The sequence below is a fragment of the Aspergillus eucalypticola genome (assembly GCF_003184535.1).
Source record: "Aspergillus eucalypticola CBS 122712 chromosome Unknown BO83scaffold_14, whole genome shotgun sequence".
NCBI lineage: Eukaryota > Fungi > Ascomycota > Eurotiomycetes > Eurotiales > Aspergillaceae > Aspergillus > Aspergillus eucalypticola.
The window spans coordinates 44,045-63,846 of NW_020290288.1; the positions used below are offsets into that span (position 1 = coordinate 44,045).

General features: G+C 50.2%; 5 protein-coding genes across 5 annotated transcripts; 2 read left to right on the forward strand and 3 right to left on the reverse strand.

The window, feature by feature from the left end:
- Nucleotides 1–255: 255 nt before the first annotated feature.
- BO83DRAFT_389214 (uncharacterized protein) lies at nucleotides 256–1,552 on the forward strand (the record flags this gene model as incomplete). Its single annotated transcript, XM_025532790.1, has 5 exons — nucleotides 256–297; nucleotides 383–653; nucleotides 712–722; nucleotides 1,070–1,203; nucleotides 1,489–1,552. 5 exons carry the CDS (start codon nucleotides 256–258, stop codon nucleotides 1,550–1,552), a joined length of 522 nt encoding a protein of 173 aa, XP_025387451.1.
- Nucleotides 1,553–4,308: 2,756 nt separating this feature from the next.
- On the forward strand, nucleotides 4,309–7,094 carry BO83DRAFT_42869 (uncharacterized protein). The gene has a single exon (XM_025535417.1). The coding sequence runs from the start codon at nucleotides 4,620–4,622 to the stop codon at nucleotides 6,630–6,632; it is 2,013 nt and encodes a 670-aa protein (XP_025387452.1). The 5' UTR covers nucleotides 4,309–4,619; the 3' UTR covers nucleotides 6,633–7,094.
- Nucleotides 7,095–7,913: 819 nt separating this feature from the next.
- Nucleotides 7,914–10,679, reverse strand: BO83DRAFT_437796 (putative ABC transporter; the record flags this gene model as incomplete). The annotated part of the gene is made up of 9 exons (XM_025536046.1): nucleotides 10,474–10,679; nucleotides 10,040–10,364; nucleotides 9,726–9,966; nucleotides 9,417–9,675; nucleotides 8,911–9,370; nucleotides 8,776–8,855; nucleotides 8,554–8,707; nucleotides 8,224–8,501; nucleotides 7,914–8,156 (listed from the first exon to the last, which is right to left on the reverse strand). The coding sequence occupies exons 2-9, from the start codon at nucleotides 10,218–10,220 to the stop codon at nucleotides 7,914–7,916; spliced, it is 1,896 nt and encodes a 631-aa protein (XP_025387453.1). The 5' UTR covers nucleotides 10,221–10,364; nucleotides 10,474–10,679.
- A 1,315-nt stretch (nucleotides 10,680–11,994) lies between these two features.
- On the reverse strand, nucleotides 11,995–13,698 carry BO83DRAFT_378851 (glycoside hydrolase family 28 protein). Its single transcript, XM_025531362.1, has 3 exons — nucleotides 13,192–13,698; nucleotides 12,704–13,120; nucleotides 11,995–12,627 (listed from the first exon to the last, which is right to left on the reverse strand). Exons 1-3 carry the CDS (start codon nucleotides 13,396–13,398, stop codon nucleotides 12,163–12,165), a joined length of 1,089 nt encoding a protein of 362 aa, XP_025387454.1. The 5' UTR covers nucleotides 13,399–13,698; the 3' UTR covers nucleotides 11,995–12,162.
- Nucleotides 13,699–17,132: 3,434 nt separating this feature from the next.
- Nucleotides 17,133–19,520, reverse strand: BO83DRAFT_378852 (arginine--tRNA ligase). Its single transcript, XM_025531363.1, has 4 exons — nucleotides 19,097–19,520; nucleotides 17,723–19,017; nucleotides 17,256–17,669; nucleotides 17,133–17,202 (listed from the first exon to the last, which is right to left on the reverse strand). The coding sequence occupies exons 1-4, from the start codon at nucleotides 19,319–19,321 to the stop codon at nucleotides 17,196–17,198; spliced, it is 1,941 nt and encodes a 646-aa protein (XP_025387455.1). The 5' UTR covers nucleotides 19,322–19,520; the 3' UTR covers nucleotides 17,133–17,195.
- Between the last annotated feature and the right edge of the window lie 282 nt (nucleotides 19,521–19,802).

A 19,802-nucleotide genomic window follows, 5' to 3' on the forward strand; every position in this document is an offset into this window, starting at 1 on the left:
TTGGGCCAATGGCAATAAATGTAATCCTGGTGAGCTAGAATGACGCAGAAACCACGTTTAGAGTAAAGCCTCACTCAGCCTCAGCTGAGCAGGGACAGGGAGGTCGTCTGATTTCAAATTTCAGAAGTCGCCTTTATTATCCTTCTCAGTCCGATCGATGCCAACAGCATCCGTATAGATGCATACTAATTGCGATGTGGATAGGCAGCCCTCTCTTTGTAGCCAGACGTGTGAAAACACGACAGTGTTCTCTCAATGACTCACGGGATCTTTGATTTCCAAACCCCTTGTCATGAGGTTAGTGTAATTTCAGTGCCCGAAGAAGCTTGTTGAGAAGCAGCAAGAACTAGGTTGAATGATTTATCAACCAACATTGCCACAGACATGGTATCCAACTCATCCGAGACCGGAAGACCTTGGAGGAGTGACGGGAATGATGGATTATCACAGGCTCGTTTATGCCTGTCATTCGCAGTTAACTGTCAGGACTTTACAAGCCGGAGCAGAGAACTGCGATGCAAATTTATTGCTAGCGGGCAGTATTGTCGGGAACCCATTTTCTAGCGTGCTTCGACTCCATCTTCCATGCCGTTTGCTCACCGGAAACTCCACCAGGATGGAGGATCAAGATATCAGCCAGCTAGACGATACCGGTAAGTGGGGTAGAAGAGCATTCTAGAGTAGATGACCACTTCTTTATGTCATGGGGAGTTCAATCTGCAGTAAGTGGGAGCAAAAGCTTTTCTATAAATTTTTATTTCGCGCAGGACAGCTTAGAATAATCGCATTTGTATGGATATACCTGAGTGACACCGATCAAGTTTGCGTGAACCTGTTTTCCAATTTGACATCGCAAAATCTGGATGGTGAAACTCTTTTTTTTTACTTTTGCCCCTCCGGTTGAGAGATTTTCACCTGCAGAGGCGGACGGCAAGAAGCGCCGCAGTGGAGGCCGCAGTCGTTATTGGGCCGCAACGGGGTTCCTGCCAGCGTCCAGGACTTTTGGGCAGCCAACAAGACGGGATTGTCTCGGACAGAGCATGGATCCTATCTTATTTGATTATTGCAGACCCATGACGATGTTTCCGGCTCAGCGCTGATCACACGGAATGGGAAAAGACAGATTTGGGTAATGGTTGAGGAAGCTCCCCATCCATCCTCACCATCACCAACACCATCATCATACATCAACCTGCTAGTCTTGTAAGTTGTAGTGGCAGTCAAGCCTGGTCCGTGGTTCGGTTCCGCTCAGACCCAGGGTTCCTCCGATGGAGCCCGGGTTTATTTGGTGGGGGAGCCTAGCGGTTTTATTTCCACTTCCCCTGGCGTTATGGCCGATACGCAGTTTATGGCCAGTGCCTTTCTGGCATTTTGAGATGACGCACTAGTGGTTAGGTTGGGACTTGAGAGAGAATGAACGTTCGATGATATCCCGAGAGTAAGGTTCTGAAAGCCACCGTGAATAAGGCTTCGTGCTACACTGTATAGGATCCTGTTGGAAGGCGCGGATCGTTGTCCATCACGAGGCAGGATGTTTCCGGCCAGTTGCTAAGTAGTCCTGGTGCGACGCCGCCATGACAATGTTGACAGACTCACAACGGACGTTGCACCAAGCTGCCAGCTAATCTAGCTTTCCTCGACTGGAAGAGAAAGACAATCTCTTTCACAATATGCCTTGGTTCATTACTGTGTCACTGTGCCACTCTGTCATGGCTGAGTACCGACGGGGGATACCTGGTACAATAAACCGCCATGCATACCCGCTTCTCATCTCTTCAGATACATTGCAAGCCTTACTATGCATGCACTTGGAGGCAGGGAACGAAGCATGTGACGTATCTGATCGATTCGACATTCGAGGCTGGGGTTTTCGGGGTTGTCTTTCCTCATCTGACCAGGGACTTGGGACACAACTGACGAACCGACTCGATAGTAACAAGCATTGCGCAGACGCGTTTAACGGAGTCCAAATCTTAGTGCCAACAGGTTATCATATTGATAGCTTTGCAGGCAATATCCAGATGTTGGAATGTGATGGCGATCAGGATGATGGGAGGTAATGGATCCGGGGACTAAATGCCACGCGCTCGGAATAAAACGCTACAGCGTAGGTACCAAGGTTGAATACCCGTGGGAGTGGGAACGAAGTATACTCCGGACATCAATTCCTCGACATTTGGATAGATCAAATCACCTCTGTCATGGAGCGGTTGATTGACCGTGCTTATGGTGCTGATACGCCAATGGATGAAATTAATCCCGACCTTGCAGCTGCAGGTGAGTTCCCTGTCGACAGGCCAAATATAAGATCCTGCTGAAGCAGACCCCAGCATGTGTGACGTATGTAAGGTTCGTGGGTGGTAGCAACTGTGTGTTTACATCTCGAGTCATCCTCAATATTCAACCCGGGTGTTTCCTTGCTATACAACTCGCACTGGAGATAATCCGCCATGGTGCCTTCTATTCATTGTAGACGCGGGAGAGAGTCTTGACGGACGGTAACGAGCGGTAATACCGGGTGAGTTAGCGGCAGATCAGGCATCGACCGGCAGCCAGTCAGGGTGGCATCCCCACCTCCTTGCGACTTCAACCGTTCCGACTTTTCTTTCTTCTTTTCCAACCAGGAATGCCTCGGATAGAGATGAGACGCGATGCGATTGCTGACAGACCCGAAACGGGAAAATGAAGACTAGCAGGGAAGTGTCCATGAAGACAGAAAAAGTAAAAAAAGGGAGGTTCAGGAAAATGGAAGGGACAACAACCCGAATAGAGAGCAGGGATGTTTGGATATGGAAGAAAGGGAAAGCATCCATGATGTCGAGTGTGCAGTTACGATGTCAATACTTGTATGGTTCGAAGCATAGTGGGAATCTTCCTTCTCGGTTGTCCTTGATGGACTTAAAGAAAACTTTGTAGTAGTAGTAGGTAAATAGTGGTAAGTAAGTATTCGCATTGAGTCACGATCATAAGTTTGATTGGCGCGTGGTGGTATTTCATTCCATTCTTTTCTTACTTTTTTTTTCAAGTTCAATGAATCCGATCTGGAACTCTGTAATTCCGCCTTGCATCCGTCCTCGGGTCTGATTCGATCCGGGGTCTGTTGGTTTTCCACACAGTCAAGTATTATGGATCCCTTTCAACATTTTCTTTTCTCAATTTATCTTCCCAGTCTACGACGGAGTAGGGACACATCGTGAGATTCGTTCCGATCCGGTCCAGGGATGATGGGATGAAAGCTGACCGACGATGATGACTGACTGACTGACTGACTGACAGATTTGCTCATTAAAAAGGCTATATCCATCCATCCAATCTACTCTTCTCTTCTGTACTCTCTGTCGGGCATTCCTCTCCAATCCATTCCCCACCATTATTACTCTTAGCACAAGTCAAAAAGCAGTCCGTTCATCTTCCAACCCCACTTCTGTCTGGTCTCTTCTCTTTTCCCCTCCATCCACTCACTCGGTTATCCACTCTACTCTTTCCCATCTACATCCACCTTTTTTTTTCTTTTCCCCTCCCCCTCTTCGTCAGGCTCCGACGGGACCACAGAAACTCTACTACTGTTTGAAACCATACAACCAACCTTATCATTTTACCACCACCACCACCGCCACAACAACATACCACTCAGTTTACGATACAAAAGAAAAAAAAAGGAGATAAATATAATCAAACCAAAAACTGAATAAAATTTCCCGCCAACCGTCTATTCGGTTACACGCTGCCCGACTGCATTGAGACTTGCAGCCCGTGGACATTTTCTGCCGGTCATCCTCCACTCACCGTCTGCCAGACTACAACTGCAGGCGCGCGCGCTCCTCCTTCTTGTCTCGTTTTTTTCCCTTTCTTCTGCTTCGTTCCTCCGTTGGTTGACTTGGTATGACCCACGCCTGCATCTTCCTCTCTCGCCGTCCACTCTTTCCGCCCGACTACTTTCTACTAGTAGATACGGTCTCGTTTCCACCGCTGACCCTCCTCGCGCCAAACCAACCATAACCGACGCCTTCTCTTTTTTGGCCCTTTCTTTCTATTTTGTTTTTCATTATTCTTCGATGGAGCCTGTGCAGCCTGTGGACGACGACTATTTTCACCACGAATCCACTCTTCGTCGCTGACCCCCGATCTAGACACACACCGTCTGCTGACTATTTTCTGGCCCATCTGCTGCCGGTCTCGTTTGCTTTGTTGAGGCTACCGCAGAAGTGGGTTCCCCGACACTGGCACTGGGCTGAATGGGGAGAGGGTGAAGCAGTCCAGCACCACCACTAAATTATCACTGGACGAAAGCGAAGAAAAAAAAAAAAATAAACAAAAAGAAAAAGACAGAGGAAAGACTAGTAAAGAAAAGTCTGTCTTCGTTGAGTCATTCGCATGAGCAGCAGCTGGTGGCTGCTGTAGGCCACCCGGAGTCCTGAAAGCCTGTTGGATCACCACGTTTCACGTCATCCACACTGCACACTGTCGAGCCCTTTCCCAATCAATCCAACCTCTCCCCTCCCTCGTCTGCCTGTCTGTCTTGTCTGTGTCTCCCCTTTCCACTCAAACCCACACCCACAGTTTCCCCCCCCCTTCCCCTCTTAGGGTCGGGCCTTTCCTTGGCCGCCTTTCCAGAAGTCATGTCTGTCCCTCACGCCGCCTTCTGTGAGGAATATGATGAAGATGCCCATGTCATCCTTCCCGACACTCGTCAAGTCGCCAACCTCACTTCTAAGCGCTCCAAGCCTGTCTTGAGATCGCCTGCAGCCCCCCTGGTCGACGTTGCAAGTGACTCCGGCTATTCTAGTCGTACCGCCGCCACCGTCAACAGCACCCAATCTGGGCCGTCGGGCCGGAAGAGTCCTGTCCCTCTTAAATTAGACACCACCCTCGTCAAACGTGCTGACCTTGGCCGCGTTCGATCCAAAAGCAACAGAGAACAATCCAAACCTCGGATCGTTCGTCCCCCTCGTGAGGACAAAATGCAGGTCGGCGCCTATCCCAACGGCGTGAGCCATGCTCCTGCCCACGCTCAGCGGTCTCCCTCCAGGCCTCGTCGCCGTGAGACTTCGCAGATGCGCCACTACCCAGGCACCTGCTGGGAGTGTGATCAGGGCTTGTACCATGCTTCGTCAACTCCAGTCGACAGCCGACCATCCATGGACTATCCTTACTACATGTCGCAGCCTCCCTCATCGGCTCACGACTATCCTCCTCCCCCTTCACCGCGCGGGGACCCCCGGTACGCTCCCAACCCGGTCCAGGACATTCATGTGTCCCGCTCCAGCCGCCCCTCCGCCCGTGGCGGGGGTCCCATCTACCATCCCAACAACCGACCGGTGAGCTTTCATGGCATGCTGCCTGGAATGGGACAGATGGTGTACCAACCCTCCAGCATGAGCCGCTACGAACATGGGCCCCCGCCGTCCTCGTCAGCGTACGCCTACAATCCCTCCTCGTATGCGCCTTCTCATTACTCGCAACAGTCGCCTTATTACAGCGGCATGTCCGACTACGGCGCCCCTTCCGAGCATCGGCAGGAGCGATCGGTTTCCAGCACACGGGATGGGCGGGGACGGCGCCCGTCTGTATATGGTGCGCCTGTGGTTGATTACGACTCTGCCTCAGCTGCTTTCGATGACGACGAGCCCTTGGATGCTGCCCCTCCTGCGCCACCACCGCCGCCTCGGGAGCCTCGACCTCGCCTACCCTCTCATTCTTCTCATGATCGCGACGAGGACTACTATCGCCGGCCACCGCTTAAGCACAAGAACACCCCGCATATCATCCAGAAACGCCCAGAGCCGCGTAAAGGTGTATCGGCACCCTCCGTTACGTCCGATCGGCATTCTGCTCGGTCCTTTGATATGGCTGATATGAAGGATGCTTTGCCTGACGGCTACGGCTACCGCCGCTCCTCCCGGGAGACGGTCGTACCGGCACGAAGCCGCAGCTACCGGCGCCCTACAGCCTATCACGATTCCGCTAGACCCTCGCGGATTGCCGTGGAGAATTCTCGTCGCCGTCAGCCAACTATCTACGACTTTCCCGACGATGACGATGAAGACGAGGACGAGGACGAGGACGAGGATGACGAGATGGATGAGAAGCATCGCGAGGCGGAGGAGTACCAAGCTACCCGCACAGCGAAGCCACCCGTGCCTCCGGCGCCACCCGTGCCGTTGACGGCAGATGCTCTCTTCAAGGCCAAGTCCTCGCAGCGCGCCGAGAGCGACAGTGGCAGCCAGAAGAGTCGCAGCAGCCGTGGCAGCGATGCCCGCACGCAGAGCGGTAGTAACGCTGGGTCCAAGCCAGAAGAGGATAACAACATCGTCATGACGCTAAACGGGGTCACGATGAGTTTCCCTCAGGATGGTGGAAAGAAGATCAGTGTCCGGACAGGCGAAACTGGGGCGGTCGAGCTGAACATCGAAGGCAAGCAGCGACCGAAAAAGTATTTGACCAATGGATCGGAGTACACTGGCAGCGTGGCTCATAGTCGAAGGGAACTCGAAGATGCCCGACGGGTAAGGGAGATCGAAGATTCCCGGCGGGTGAGGGAGATTGAAGATGCCCGGCGCGTACGGAGTGATCGCAAGTCAGATCGTGCCAGTCGACGCTCTAGCCGATCGACCTACGGCGGTCGATACTAGTTGTGCTTGACGACCATGATGACCTGGGGATACCGCTCCCTACCTGTCCTAGTATTTCTTCTGATCCACATTTTCCCTCTGGCACCTCACGCACTTCATCGGTTAGACTTTCGGAGCAAGGAGCACTGTTTGCTAAAAGTTCTTCTTCTGTCTTTTATTGGGCGATCATTATGCGGCGGACCTCTGAACCATCACAATACCAAATGGACATCTGGTCCGTTCTGCCCTGGTTCTTGAAAAAGTTGGAAGGTTCGTTTTGGGAAGAAAAGAGCTCTGCTTTGCCATGGGAGGCTATTTATTGCATTGGTATGGTTTACGACTTGATTTTTGGTCTCGGGTGTTATAAAGAGGAGAGGCGGGTTTCACCGATCACGTCCATCATGGCGACATGATTGTATGATTTTGATGACCTGCATGACCTTTGTTTATGTCTGGTGTTATGTCTTATGTTTGATGTCATGTTGATGCCCCATCATGTCCTGTGTCTGGTATTCATGTTACGATTTTGATGTCTGGGAGCGTTTGTATTATTCTTTTCGAATGGCCCGCCTGTTCTTTCTGCCGTGTGCTCGTCATGACATGAGCAGTGGCAGAGGAAGAAGGTATACCCGGTTATGTGATTCGATGTATTTCCTTGTCCTGGTTCCCTTTATTTTACCCCAATTCCCCTTGAGTTACTTCTTTTCTCCCTTCGCGTAGTAGGGTGCCGTTACCCCCTTTCATCCACCTTGTACCTTGTGTGTTATCTTCATGGATACCTCCCTCTGTTTGACCACCTTTGATGATTCCCCTTGCTGCTGATCTTCGTATTGTTCAACCATCCATTGGTGACGGAGCATGGAATGAGATGTGTTCCTAGCGACGATGTCTCCATATTACCTTGTTTTGTTTTCCCGTGCTTCCAATTCTAGCGATTGTTTCAATACCCTTGATGTTTACCTTTACCCATTATCGATTACCCCCTAGCGAAAATCCAATGAAAACAAACATACCATCCTTATAAATAAGCAATGTAAAATTCATCTTCTTCATATGTAGCATATAGAGCCATCCGCATTAATACTATCGATCTCATCCTGGGACTTCTATGACCCTGACCCTTTCGTTCAACAATCACCTATCACCCAAGCACAATAGATTAAGAAATAAACAAATGCTAACTCCACCCTTCCAGATATCTTAACTCAATCTTACAATTCTATTCAAGCAAGTCATACAGTACCCAATATCCCAACCCCAACCCTTACACAGTAGTATCATATGATATGGTGATATCATCATCTAAGTCCTCCTCAGCACCAGGGCAATATACGCAAAAAGCCTATACACAGCAATAATCCCCACCAGAATGCCCACCCACTTCCCCGTCCTACCCGTAGCATACCCATACTCCTGAAGTACGCCCGTCCCCCGGATCTTGCACTCATTGGCCAAGTCCGTCTGGTACATGCATTGGCAGGAGTCACCGCAGGAGTAGATTCTATGTTGGAATTCGTTGACCATCATGCCTTGGAAGACGTATGCCTATTACCATTATTGATGAATTAGTATGTGTGTTGGGGTGTAGGTGGGGATTTTGGGAGAGGGGTACCTGATAATCAATGTAGTGGAAAACATATTTCCAGAACGGGTTAAGGATCTTGGGGGTGACGAGGAACCCGCCGACACTCATCCAGAGGCCGTTGGCGAAGGCGACGAGAGCGAGGGAGATGACGAAGTTGGGGAAGATGGAGGTCATGAAGACAACGAGGGATTCGGCGGCGACGAGGTCCAGGAAGAGCCACATTACCCAGGTGAAGAAGGAGGTGGCGGTCGGATTGAAGTTGGAGAGCCAGTAGGAGATTATGGAGAAGAGGAGGGAGATTAGGACTGTATTTGTCAGTGGGTGGAGTGGAATAGTAAGTGAGAAGGGGGGATTTACAGAGGAAGGGGAGGCCGATGATAAAGTTGGAGACAATGAAGGGGAGGGCGCCGTAGAGACCGTTTGCACGTTCTTTGATGAAGGTCATGCGGTCTTCGATGAAGGCGGGGACGTAGGCTACGGCCATGAAGCTCATGAAGGCGGAGCCGAAGAACTAGTGATGGTTAGGATCTTAGCTGTGTTGTTTTAGTTGGAGGGTTGAGTCTGTGAGAGAGGGCTTACGATAGCGTTGATAAAAGGCTGGATGTAGCTCTGTTCCGTGTGCAAACGCAGCCAGACGGTTCCCATCATGATTGCCAGCCCTAATGGATCGGTCAGTTTTGTCTCCGCCTCGTTGGAGATGGTTAATCTACGCACCCAGGTACATGACAATACGGATGCCGTATGCCACAACATCACGGTAACTCTTGATGAAGGAGCGGTGCAAGAGAGTAAGTGTGATGCTGAGAATGCCTGGGCGACTTAGCTTGTCCATGTCGAGTTTCTCCGATTGCTTCTCGGATATCGTGCTCCGCTGAGAGACCTGCTCAATTAGCGCTGCGGCGTTGGAGGACTCAGACCAGCTTGTGTGGATCCGCTGGACCTGATCCTTGGACATGGCGTGTGTGCTGCCTGCAAAGTCGGAGCTGACAAGATCGAGGATGAACTCGGCCGGGTTGGTGTTCATTGGAAGCGAATAGCCAATGCTGTCGAAATAGGTCGGCACTTCTGTGACAGGACCGAAGTAGCATGTTTTTCCACTCGAGAGGAGGAGGAGCTTATCAAAAAGCTGGAATGTAGTTGTGGATGGCTGGTGGATACTGGCGATAATGATGAGCTGCGAGATGTTAGTATTTGCAAAACTGCAAATGGGGTACACATACGTTATTCGCAACCGCCATCTTCTTGACGTAGGAGATGACCTCGAAGCTAGCCGATGAGTCCAGTCCGCTGGTCGGTTCATCCAAGAACAGGATCTTAGGGCACGTCATGAGCTGACTCGCCACGCTAACACGCCGTTTCTGACCACCACTGATTCCCTTGCGAATGGGCGTGCCGACCAGAGTGGAGGCCTGATTCTGAATTCCAAATGCCTGTAAAAGAGAGTGAATGCGCTCTTTCCGTTGAAGTTTCGTAACCGAGCTAAGTCATCAGCATCACCGCCAATTAACAGACTCTAGGGTAATACACACCTGGGCAACGAGAGATCTGCGGCAAACTTCAATGTCTCGCGCACCGTCAACGACCCAATCAGTGCATCCTCCTGCTCCACGTAAGAAGTGAGCCGACCGAACGTCGCATTATCGACCGTCTTGCCATCTATATAGCAATCTCCAGTGGTCTTTGCTCCCGACGATGCTGCGCGACGAGCCAAAACGTTGAGTAGAGTAGTCTTGCCGCATCCCGAGGGACCCATCAGAGCGACTAGTTCGCCTGTTTCATTGGTAGAGTTAATCGGGTGTTCATCTGGGATGGGTACATAGAGTTCCGGGAAGTAACCACCAACCTTGCTGGACTGACCCGCTGATCCCATCGATCAGGTTCCGGGGCTGTTTGGTATGGCGGTCCTTGACGGTGACGGTGAGATCGCGCCAGGAAAAGTTGTTGACGGTATTGTTTCTGAAGAAGCTGGTGGCTTCATTGCGCTCGAGGTCCGAGCCATCAAGCTTAGATGAGAGGTCATCCATATTCTTTAGTCCGTAGGGAATGAATGAGGGCTATAGGATTGTAGCTAGTGGTGGGGGGAACCTTGAAGTATGGGAAAATCTCAGGTAAGGAAAAGAAGAGTAGAAGGCTTCACTATGTCACACTTCTAATCGTGCCTCGCTATTCTGAGATAGTAGTCAGAACAGCGCCTAGTAGGAGCAAATTGTAGAGCAGAATTAAAAATCAGAATAGATAAGAAAGAGGAGGGAAAGGCGAAGTAAATAAACGACTCACAGACCACTGCAACCGAACCCCGGTCCGGTCACAAGGGGAGGAACAGCGAGACGCAGCTAGTCTCCAGCACATTGCAGCATCCATCAGAGTGAGAAAGAACAGCAAATGCCATGTGGAAGGAAAAGAGGGTGACATCTCCGAGCTTCTCGTGTTGCTTTCGCTGCCACACTATGGGACCCGAGATGAAAGGCTTCTTAGTTTAAGGTCCCCGAAGCCCGCACCACAACAGGTCGCCACTCTCCCCTCCAAGCCCGAGGACGGCGTCTTCGCCCGTTCGCAACGATCATAAGCTGGCTGAGCCACGATGATATGAACCATCTCGATAAGTAAGTTAGATAGTTAGTCTAAGTTAAACCATTAGTTTATTGTTGGGCGGGTGGATCGCCGCCGGGGCTCCACCCTCGAGAATGGGGAAAAAAGGAAAGCTGAGAACGCCGTTCATCTGCTGAACCGAACGAACGCCTTGTGGGAGGTGAAAAAAAGAAAAGAAAAATGACCCAAATAAGCAAGCATAGGGGAACTATTAGCGATGAACTGGAGATGGAGATAATCATGGAAAGTGATTGGTGGCATTCTTCTCCAGACCCTGGACAGGATTCTTATCAGCTCCTGCTATTAAGTGAACTACTAAGATACTAACTAGTCGCACTTACTTAGTCTGGCCAGCTGAACCACATCCTCCTCATCCTCCTCCTCCTCATCATCCATCAGGCTGAAAGATCTCCTTCCTCCTCCGCTTTCCCTCCAATTGGATTATCTTTACCATCAGCAGTAACTACCACTAGTTAATACTACTACCTACTACATGATAATACTACTGCTTTCAGCCCCGCCATGTCATCGGGGACCTACTGCCATATTTCCCCCTCCTTCCCATGCCTGTGAGGAGAACATACTATTACTATTACTTTTATCGCCCATTAATCATCTAATCGAGTACTAGTAGTAACCTCCCTCCCAGTAGTCCAGTTAGATCCAATCTAAATCCATACATAACATCATAACAAACAATGTGATATGTCCCTCTCTGTACCTGGCTGGCATCACATCTTGGTGTAACGGTCGCTTGTCGATCCCCTACCCACTCCGTCCTAGTCTAGCCTGCACAATGCAATTCATCCTCACTTCATCACCGCTCCATATTTCTTCCCCCATCACGCAGGTGGAGGCTTTTGTTTTGACTTTTGAGTTTGGCAGCGGAAGATTAATCTACGATCGGAGGCGGAGGTGGCTTCTTACTGTAATCTGATAGTCTGCCTATTGAACGGAATAGAAATGTGCATCCAGCGATAACAACGTAAAGTTGTGCCAGATACGCGTCGGTAAAATACTTTGTGCTACAGTGGGTATAGGACAGGTGGGTGTGATCACAGCGAGCAGATCTGCTTGCGTGGCACCTCATGAGCGCCGCGCCTGGTTAGTCCAGATGGAAACATGCCCTTACTTGGAAAGGCGCTATACCGAATTTACGATGGATTTCTTGGTCTTCTAGATTCGCTTCCAGGGACTGCTTTTTTAATGATCGTTGTAGATTGGACTCGAGTCATCTATTCTTCCAATGATACTCTAAAAATTAAAAGCTAATACAAACACTTCTGGCATTCGGCCAGAGCCCAGAACGAGAAAAAAAACTCTCTCGCAGCCTTACTAGTAAGACTCAACACCTCGACATAGCTATCAAGAGACCGCTTAGTCGCTGCAGGAAGCACCCGAGGGGACGTTCTTGCACTTGCTGCTCTTCTTGCCACCAGTCACATCAACACCGCTCCAGGTCCAGTTCGAGCAGCTGCCGGAACCGCACAGGATGTAGATGTCAGTACCAGAGCTCTTGACACTGCCGGTGACCTTCTTGAAAGTGATGTCCTCAACCTTGACACCGTTGGTGGGCGTGCCGGTGGGGCTGCCGTTCTCGTAGTCCTGCTCAACGACGATACCGTACTTGCTGATGTCGGACAGGGTGATGTCTTCGAACTTGACGTTCTCGACAGTGCCAGTCTTGCCGTAGATGGTCTTGATACGGACACCGTTCTGGGAGTTGAGCACCTTGGAGTTGGAGATGGTCACGTCGTTGACGGTGTTGTCGCTGCGGCCACCGATGGAACCAATGGAGAGACCGTGGCCACCGTCACAGTAACCGTTGGTGAAAGTGATGTGCTGTATTCTAGTTAGTCTCTGATGTTTTGCAGCTCCTGGACAGGGACGGCTTTTTTGCAACAGCACATATACATACCTCACCCGAGTTGATGGCCAGGCAATCATCCTGGTTGTAGACGGTGGCACCGTCGATGGTGATGTAGGTACTCTGACCAATGTCAAAGGCATCGGTGTTGTGACCCTTGCTCGTACCGGCGGAGTTGTCGATGGTCACGTCGGTGATGGTCAGGTGGTCGGCCAGAATGCTGAAGCCCTGGACAGGGGTGTTGTAGATCTTCAGGCCGGTGATGGTGGACTCGTCGAGCTTGTGGGCCTGGAAGAACTTGGGCTTGGTCTTGCCACCGTTGCTACCCTTGCCGTCCCACCAGCGAGCACCGTCGCAGTTGATCTTGGCACCGGAGGCCTGCTTGACGGTGATGTCGGTACCGGACATGGAGATCAGGGGACCCTTCCATTCCTTGTAACCGAAGGTGGTTTCACCTTCGAAGATGACCTGTGAGGGGAGAGAATTAGTTGGTCCAAGAAGGGTTGAAAATCGACTCAAGGGAGCGAGGGAAGACGTACAGTAGTACCCTTCTTGAGGCCAGTCAAGTCAAGAGTCTCACCGGCGGGGACCTCGATGTTGTCGAGGGTGATGGTGGAGCAAGAGGACTTGCCAGACTTGGCAGCAGAGGCGGAGGTGAAAGTGCAGGAGCGCTTCTCAAGAGGAGCAGCGGCGGCCAGCGCAGCGCCCATAGTGGCGGCCACGAAAGCGTTCTGGAGGAAATGCATGGTTAAAACGAAGGAATGGAACCTGGATCAACCGGGTACAATTAAGGAAGGACTAGAGAGAAGCTGGGAAAGGAAAGAGAAGAAAGAGAGACTGAGAGCGTGATGAGGAAAGAAAAGACCAGCCATGGAGAGGGATGCAACGAGATCTATAAGTAGGGTTTTCGCTCGACTCGTTGTTCCCTCCACTCATCCCCCTTTCTTGGATATAACGGCGATACATCCGAAGTATGAGAATTGGTTCAGGACCCTGGAAGCCACATCGAACGATCGAAGGAACCCGCTGGAGACGGCGGTTTGAGGATGAAATGAAGTGGGCATCTAGACTTGCACGGAACTGGAAGGAAGACTAGCCAAGCTCGCTAAGCTCGAAGAAAGACAGGGTCCGATGGGTCCCAAAAAGGCAGTAGCGCCCAGTAGGTGGACCAGCGCGCCTTCTCCACTAAGAATTCTTTAGGCATCCGGGTTTTTGCTGCTTTCGGCGCCATCCCGAGACACTCCTTTATTATACTTTTTAACGTTTTCTTATCGATCGCATTAACTATCACCGAGGGTAGGAATCCTCGGCAGTTGGATTCTTTGCCGACATTTTCTTTCTTACTCATGAGAAAAAGCGAGCAATAAAGTTATAAACACTTGACATACTTAGTATGGTTCTCGGGAACACCCTCAGGATCGGCAGCATTGGCATCTCGCCGATCCCTAGCCCTACTGCCCTAAGAACTCTCGGCCTCCGCGGCAACCGAGGCGGATACATAAAATATTAACCAAGCCCACCGAAACGAGAATGAACCCAACTCCGTAGTTCTCACCCTGAAACAAGCGGATCATGTTGCTAATCCATATCAACCAGGGGTTCGTTCGCTGACAGGTTCTGCACAGGATGCAAACGCCAAGCTTCCATATTATCCTCCTTCCACCACGCGCTAGGCAATTAGTTTGGCACTGGATCCCCCAATATCAACCACTGGATTTGAGATTATTAAGTTCAGGCCATAATCACTGGTTTCCCGGATATTCCGGTCAACAATCTCGGAGATTTTCCCACAACAATAAATGAATACTCCCCTGGTACTAATGTAGTGTGTCTAAGATGCTTCAATTGAGGGCATCGGGATACAACCAGTGGGAACCCTCGCGATAACTATTGTTTGCCGTTACCCGACAACATATGACTACCATGGTTTTACCGGCATTCCGGAGGAGCAACAATATATCAGTCGAGAGTTTGGGCCCACAGGTTTCCTTTAATATCCAGACTGCTTTCCCTGAACTAGGAAGTCATCTTTCCTGAAGCTGTCATTTTCAGCCACCGACTAGTTAATTCTTGACAACAAGATGCTCTACATGGCTAGTGTATTTGACTGACTATGTCGGGGCTCAGCAAACTTCAAAAGTGGACCTCGAGACGAGGGATGGAATGCAAGATAGCTGGTCTGCAACGGTCAATTCAATTTCCGGATATACAGGGACCAAAAGGCAATTTCCTTCTAGCATTCTTAAATTGATTGCAGAGACCTTGACTGGCTAGTCTCTTAAGCCTTCCGCTTACAAATGCAAGCCACAATGGATCCCTTGTCGCACCATAAAATAACCGGTCAATCGTCCGTGCTTGATGGTTATGGCTCTACTATCACGCATCCCGTATAGTATACGAATAGACTCGACTATCGCAATTGACAAAGCTGAGCCCGGGCAATCTCGTCAACTACAAAATAATCATGGATGTCAGATAACTTGCCCTTGGAACCACGCAAGGCTATTCACTGCTGCCGACTAAGCCTCTAAGAATATATGGAAATTCGACACTAAGAGTGCCGCCACGAAAGCTGTTGTACAGCAACCAAATCAGACCACTCTCCTTTGTGTATCTTCAATATATACTTCTGGAACCCTATTCCCCACTACCTGACACTAGGTCCCTGCCGGCCAAGTTAGTCCATTCCTTCACCTGGATGAATCAAGGTAATTTGCCCCTGAAGTACACCACTATGTTCCCAGGTATATATTGAAGCACGCTAGACGGTAGCTTACATTGAGTATTCAGGATAATTTCTCTCGCCAAGGTATTAAGCGCTAGGAAGTGAAAAGCCTCTGAGGATATTTGAAGGTTCCGTTTACCCGAGAAGCCAACCAATAACCCTCAAGACGAGTAAGACAGTGTCTAATAGTCATACATAAATGAATCAGGAACCTGGAAGACTACATGGGGCCAAATTCATTCTGAGTGGCTTGGTCTCCTGGTGGAGTAGGTATGCTGTCAATTCCTGTGCCGGACTACGAGCTGGAACCTGTTCTTGAGTGGGGGAAACATGCGTATTTGTATTTTTCCATAATTGGGTTATAGAAGGGCTAAGGGCGTTATCGTAATGAGAAGAGCGATAGGAACCGTACAATAGCAATATTTTTATCTGGATATTCTACAGATTCACCGTTACCAGGAATGACAGATAAATCCTTATGCTAGGAGTCATGTCTCACCTACCTACTTAACTACTAAGTAACTACAATAGCTATGCTCGTATAGGACAACAACAGCTTAAATGCATGCATACAATGCCAAGCACCTGTATATGAGTCCTGGAACCCGGTATAGGTATATATGTCCACTCTTCCCCTGAAAGTTCAGTAATTAGGTCCATAATGTTCCCTAAGAACATATACTCATCCGATGAGTACTGCTTTCTGTTTCCTTGGTAACTGGATTGACTCTTCTTTTCTTTAGAGCGAAGTGGCGACAGTGGAGCGAAAGTTTCGTTGTGCACTCCAATTCTGGTTTCCCTTAGTATGCTCAATAGTAGAAAGTAAGTTGGCTTCAGTAGCATCATACTTAACTTCCCATCGAAGCATTGTGCATACTAATGCCAGTCTTCCTACTTGTTACACGAGGTTAATGTCCCATTAGTATCATTCCCGGAGTACTTGATAGTAGTACTTGATCGATACGATCATATAGTTGGTTATTATGTAGTACTAACAAGTAATTTTGGTGTTTACTCTAGGCACTCTTACCTCAATCAACATATCATATATATACTATACAGCCCGCTATCATGCTCCCAAGTGATGACCCTTCAAATACGATAAATCAGAACTTCAAGTGATATTTACCCCTGAAATAACAGTATTTCTTTTTATTTCTTTTTTTTTTTTTACCCCCCCCCCCCCCTACCATTCTATATCCACTTGATCATATAACAAAAATCTATGCTCAGACTTATCCAAAACAAAAACACTATGATCAGCCTCCCCCAACGCATCCCAACCAACCACGTGATCTACAGTCAAGTCCGGAAAGAATAATTTCGCACAGATAATCAATTACTAACCAAGATTCTACTGTAGGAAACCCAAAATAAACTTTTCGCAGGAATCCCGAAGATCTGGTAAGACTACGACCTGCAAAATGCATAAAGCAAAGCCGATCATGTTGACTTAGTCCCCGAGGCCGAGAGTCCCCACTGGTGGTGGTTGTTGTTGTTTCCCGAGGACGGCGTCTAACTTCCATGACAAGTTACATACCCGCTCGGGTGGCTGCCTTGCGGGGATTACAATTTTGAGTTTCGGTGATTGCTCAAGGGGCATCTAGACACTAGGACGCCGATGTGATCTGATATTCGGACGAGACTGTCGATCAAATCGGGGTTCATGGGGCGGAGTAATATTCCGGCTTAAAGATACTATTTTTCTTCCTAATACTACGGTGTGATTGATAATCTTTTTGAATGTGATGTGAACGCTGGAAAAAAGATGCTTGGTATTTGGTCACACTAAATGTATATCTTTTATGGTCGCTTCCATTACATACTAGTGACTCATTAGTACTGTGTATGATAAAGCGGAAATGAGGTTTAACGTACCGGTTAACAGGGCTGAGACCCAGGATGCGCATACCGTTGTGCAGCACCTGGCGGGCGGACTCGTACAGAGCCATACGGGCCTTTTTGAGCTCAGGCTCGCTACCAACAACCTTGAGCACATCGTAGCTGGAGCTGAGCACGTGAGTCATGCGGAACAGGTAGGTGAGGATGGTAGTGGGCTCCAGGGTGCGGTTCGTGTTGAGCAGCACATCGGGCCACTGGGCGAGGAGACGAGCAAGGTCGGTGGCGTGGGTCTCGGTCAAGAGGCTCAGGTTGGCCGTGTCGAGCTCGTCGACATTCAGGCCGGACTTGCGCACAATGGAGCAGAGACGGGCGTGGGCGTATTGCAGGTAGGGACCAGTGTCACCCTCAAACGAGGTCATGGCATCCAGGTTAAAGTCGTATCCGTTGATACTGTGTGACCATTAGCATTCTGTGATTATCATGGGGAGAAGGAATATACGTACCGCTTTCCGGTCATGTCCTGAACCATGACGGAGGACATACCCAGGATGTCGGCAGTGCCCTCAGGGTCGGCGACCTGCTCGTATTTCTCGGTGTTCTTCTTCATGACTTCGTGCATCTTGTCACGGACATCCTGGAGGATATCGTCCAAGAACTTGACGGTACCCTTACGAGTGCTCATACCGCGCACCATACCGAAGTTGATGTGCTGGCAGCGGTTGGCCAGATCCTTGTAGCCCATGAGTTCAGTGATCTTGAACAGCTGAGCCAAGTGGAGATCCTGCTGAGCGGCAACGACGTAGATCATCTTGTCGAACTTGTAGGCCTCCTCACGCTCGAGGATGGCTCCAATATCACGGGTCAGGTAGAGAGGAGTGCCGTCCTTGCGGACAATGATGGCCTTTCCAAGCTTCTTGGCGCCGTGCTTGGTGAAGTCGACGATGACAGCACCCTCGGACTTCTCGGACACGCCGGCCTTCTCCATGGTTTGGTAAGCGGAGGTCATGCTCTCCTGCTTGATCTGAGACTCTCCAGAGTAGACGTCAAAGTCAATGTTCAGACGGGCATAGGTCTGTCTGTACTTCTCGATACTGAGCTCACGGAACCGGCGCCAGAGAGCAAGGGCTTCCTGGTTACCATCCTCCATGCTCTTGAAGTAACGGCGGGCGTTCTCATCCTCACTGGCATCGACAAGCTTAGCAAGCTCCTTCTCCTGCTCAGCGGCGTCCTCACCCTTCTCCTTCTTGGCCTTGATCTGCTCCTTGAGCTCCTTGATGGGGCCCTCCTGCTCGGAGACGATGCCGTTGATCTTGACGTAGACGTTGAACAGGTGGTTGATAGGGTCCTTAGTCAGCTCCTCCTCGCTGCCGAACATCTTGAAACCATTGGCAAGCAGACCGTACTGCTTACCCCAGTCACCAAGGTAGTTCATCTTGATGACGTCCCATCCCATGACCGTGTAAAGGTTGGCGAGGAAACCACCAATGATGGTACTGCGCAAGTGACCAGCATGGAAGGGCTTGGCGATGTTGGGAGACGAGAACTCGACGATGATGCGCTTGCGACCCTTGGAGGGGTCGGCGGGGTCGCGCAGACCAACGTTGCCATTGGTACCAAAGGCAGACTTCTCCTTCAAGATACGGCTAACGACGTTCTTGGTGAGGCGCTCCGGGCGGAAGAAGAACTGCATGTGAGGGCCGAAGGCAACGGGGGGGAGGATGAGGTCGGACTCGGGGAACTTCTCGACGAGTTCCTTGCACAGCTCCTGGGGGTTCTTCTTGATCTGAAGGGAGGGGACCTAGAGATAACATATTACGTTAGTTGGTGTCAAGTGGCCCAATGGAACTCAGCCAATTGTGATTTTTATGGTCGCGTACCGGCAACACCAAGTCACCCTTGTCCAACGAGTTCGTCCATGCGATGCGGGAGAAGATCTTCTCCGCGTCCAAGCCGGTGATCTTGGCCAGCTCCTCGGCAATGTGCTCTCTGTAGACGTCGACGGGGTTCAGGGAGGGGAAGCAGTTGGGGAACTTGGAGGTCTCGGAGGTCGACTGAATCGAGAGTCCCTCAACGGAGACAGCGAGGTCGGAAGCGGACGTCATGGCGGCAGCTTTGTTCTTCAAAAGCGACGCAGAGGAAAAAGACGAGCGCCAGGGATTTAAAAGAGGCGAAGAAAAAGCACCGCGGGCGCAGGAACAGCGACTATTTTGTGTGTAGTATGAGCGGACAGACTGGAAAATGCCGCTGGAAAATCGGCGTGCCCCGCTTACCAGATGGCGACCCATAAATGGAGGGGGATCGAGAGCCTCGCTTTGGAGGGGGACTTTTTTTCTCTGCTCTTTAGCCTCCATTCGGCAATCGCCCATACTGCCCGGGCGGTGAGTGCTCCCTCATGACTCATCGAGTTGGATCACGTGATAATCAGATCATCTGACTGCTGCTAACCCTGATCTCCCCTTCTCTAATCCAAACCGTCATGTAAGTCATGTGAGCGGATATGAGACCACCCCCTTCTCTGACGTCACGGTTCTCAGCAGCGCCAGCAACGCAACCTCGTGTCCCAAACCTGGCTATTCTTCTCTT

Bases quoted from the DNA above. Each gene is read 5' to 3' on its own strand.
- BO83DRAFT_42869 (XM_025535417.1), top strand. From the start codon at position 4,620: ATGTCTGTCCCTCACGCCGCCTTCTGTGAGGAATATGATGAAGATGCC.
- BO83DRAFT_378851 (XM_025531362.1), bottom strand. From the start codon at position 13,398: ATGCATTTCCTCCAGAACGCTTTCGTGGCCGCCACTATGGGCGCTGCG. The intron at 13,121-13,191 runs GTACGTCTTCCC...CTCCCCTCACAG, and splicing joins GCCTCAAGAAGGGTACTACT to GTCATCTTCGAAGGTGAAAC. The intron at 12,628-12,703 runs GTATGTATATGT...ACTAGAATACAG, and splicing joins TGGCCATCAACTCGGGTGAG to CACATCACTTTCACCAACGG.
- BO83DRAFT_378852 (XM_025531363.1), bottom strand. From the start codon at position 19,321: ATGACGTCCGCTTCCGACCTCGCTGTCTCCGTTGAGGGACTCTCGATT. The intron at 19,018-19,096 runs GTACGCGACCAT...TGTTATCTCTAG, and splicing joins AGGGTGACTTGGTGTTGCCG to GTCCCCTCCCTTCAGATCAA. The intron at 17,670-17,722 runs GTACGTATATTC...ATGGTCACACAG, and splicing joins CAGGACATGACCGGAAAGCG to TATCAACGGATACGACTTTA.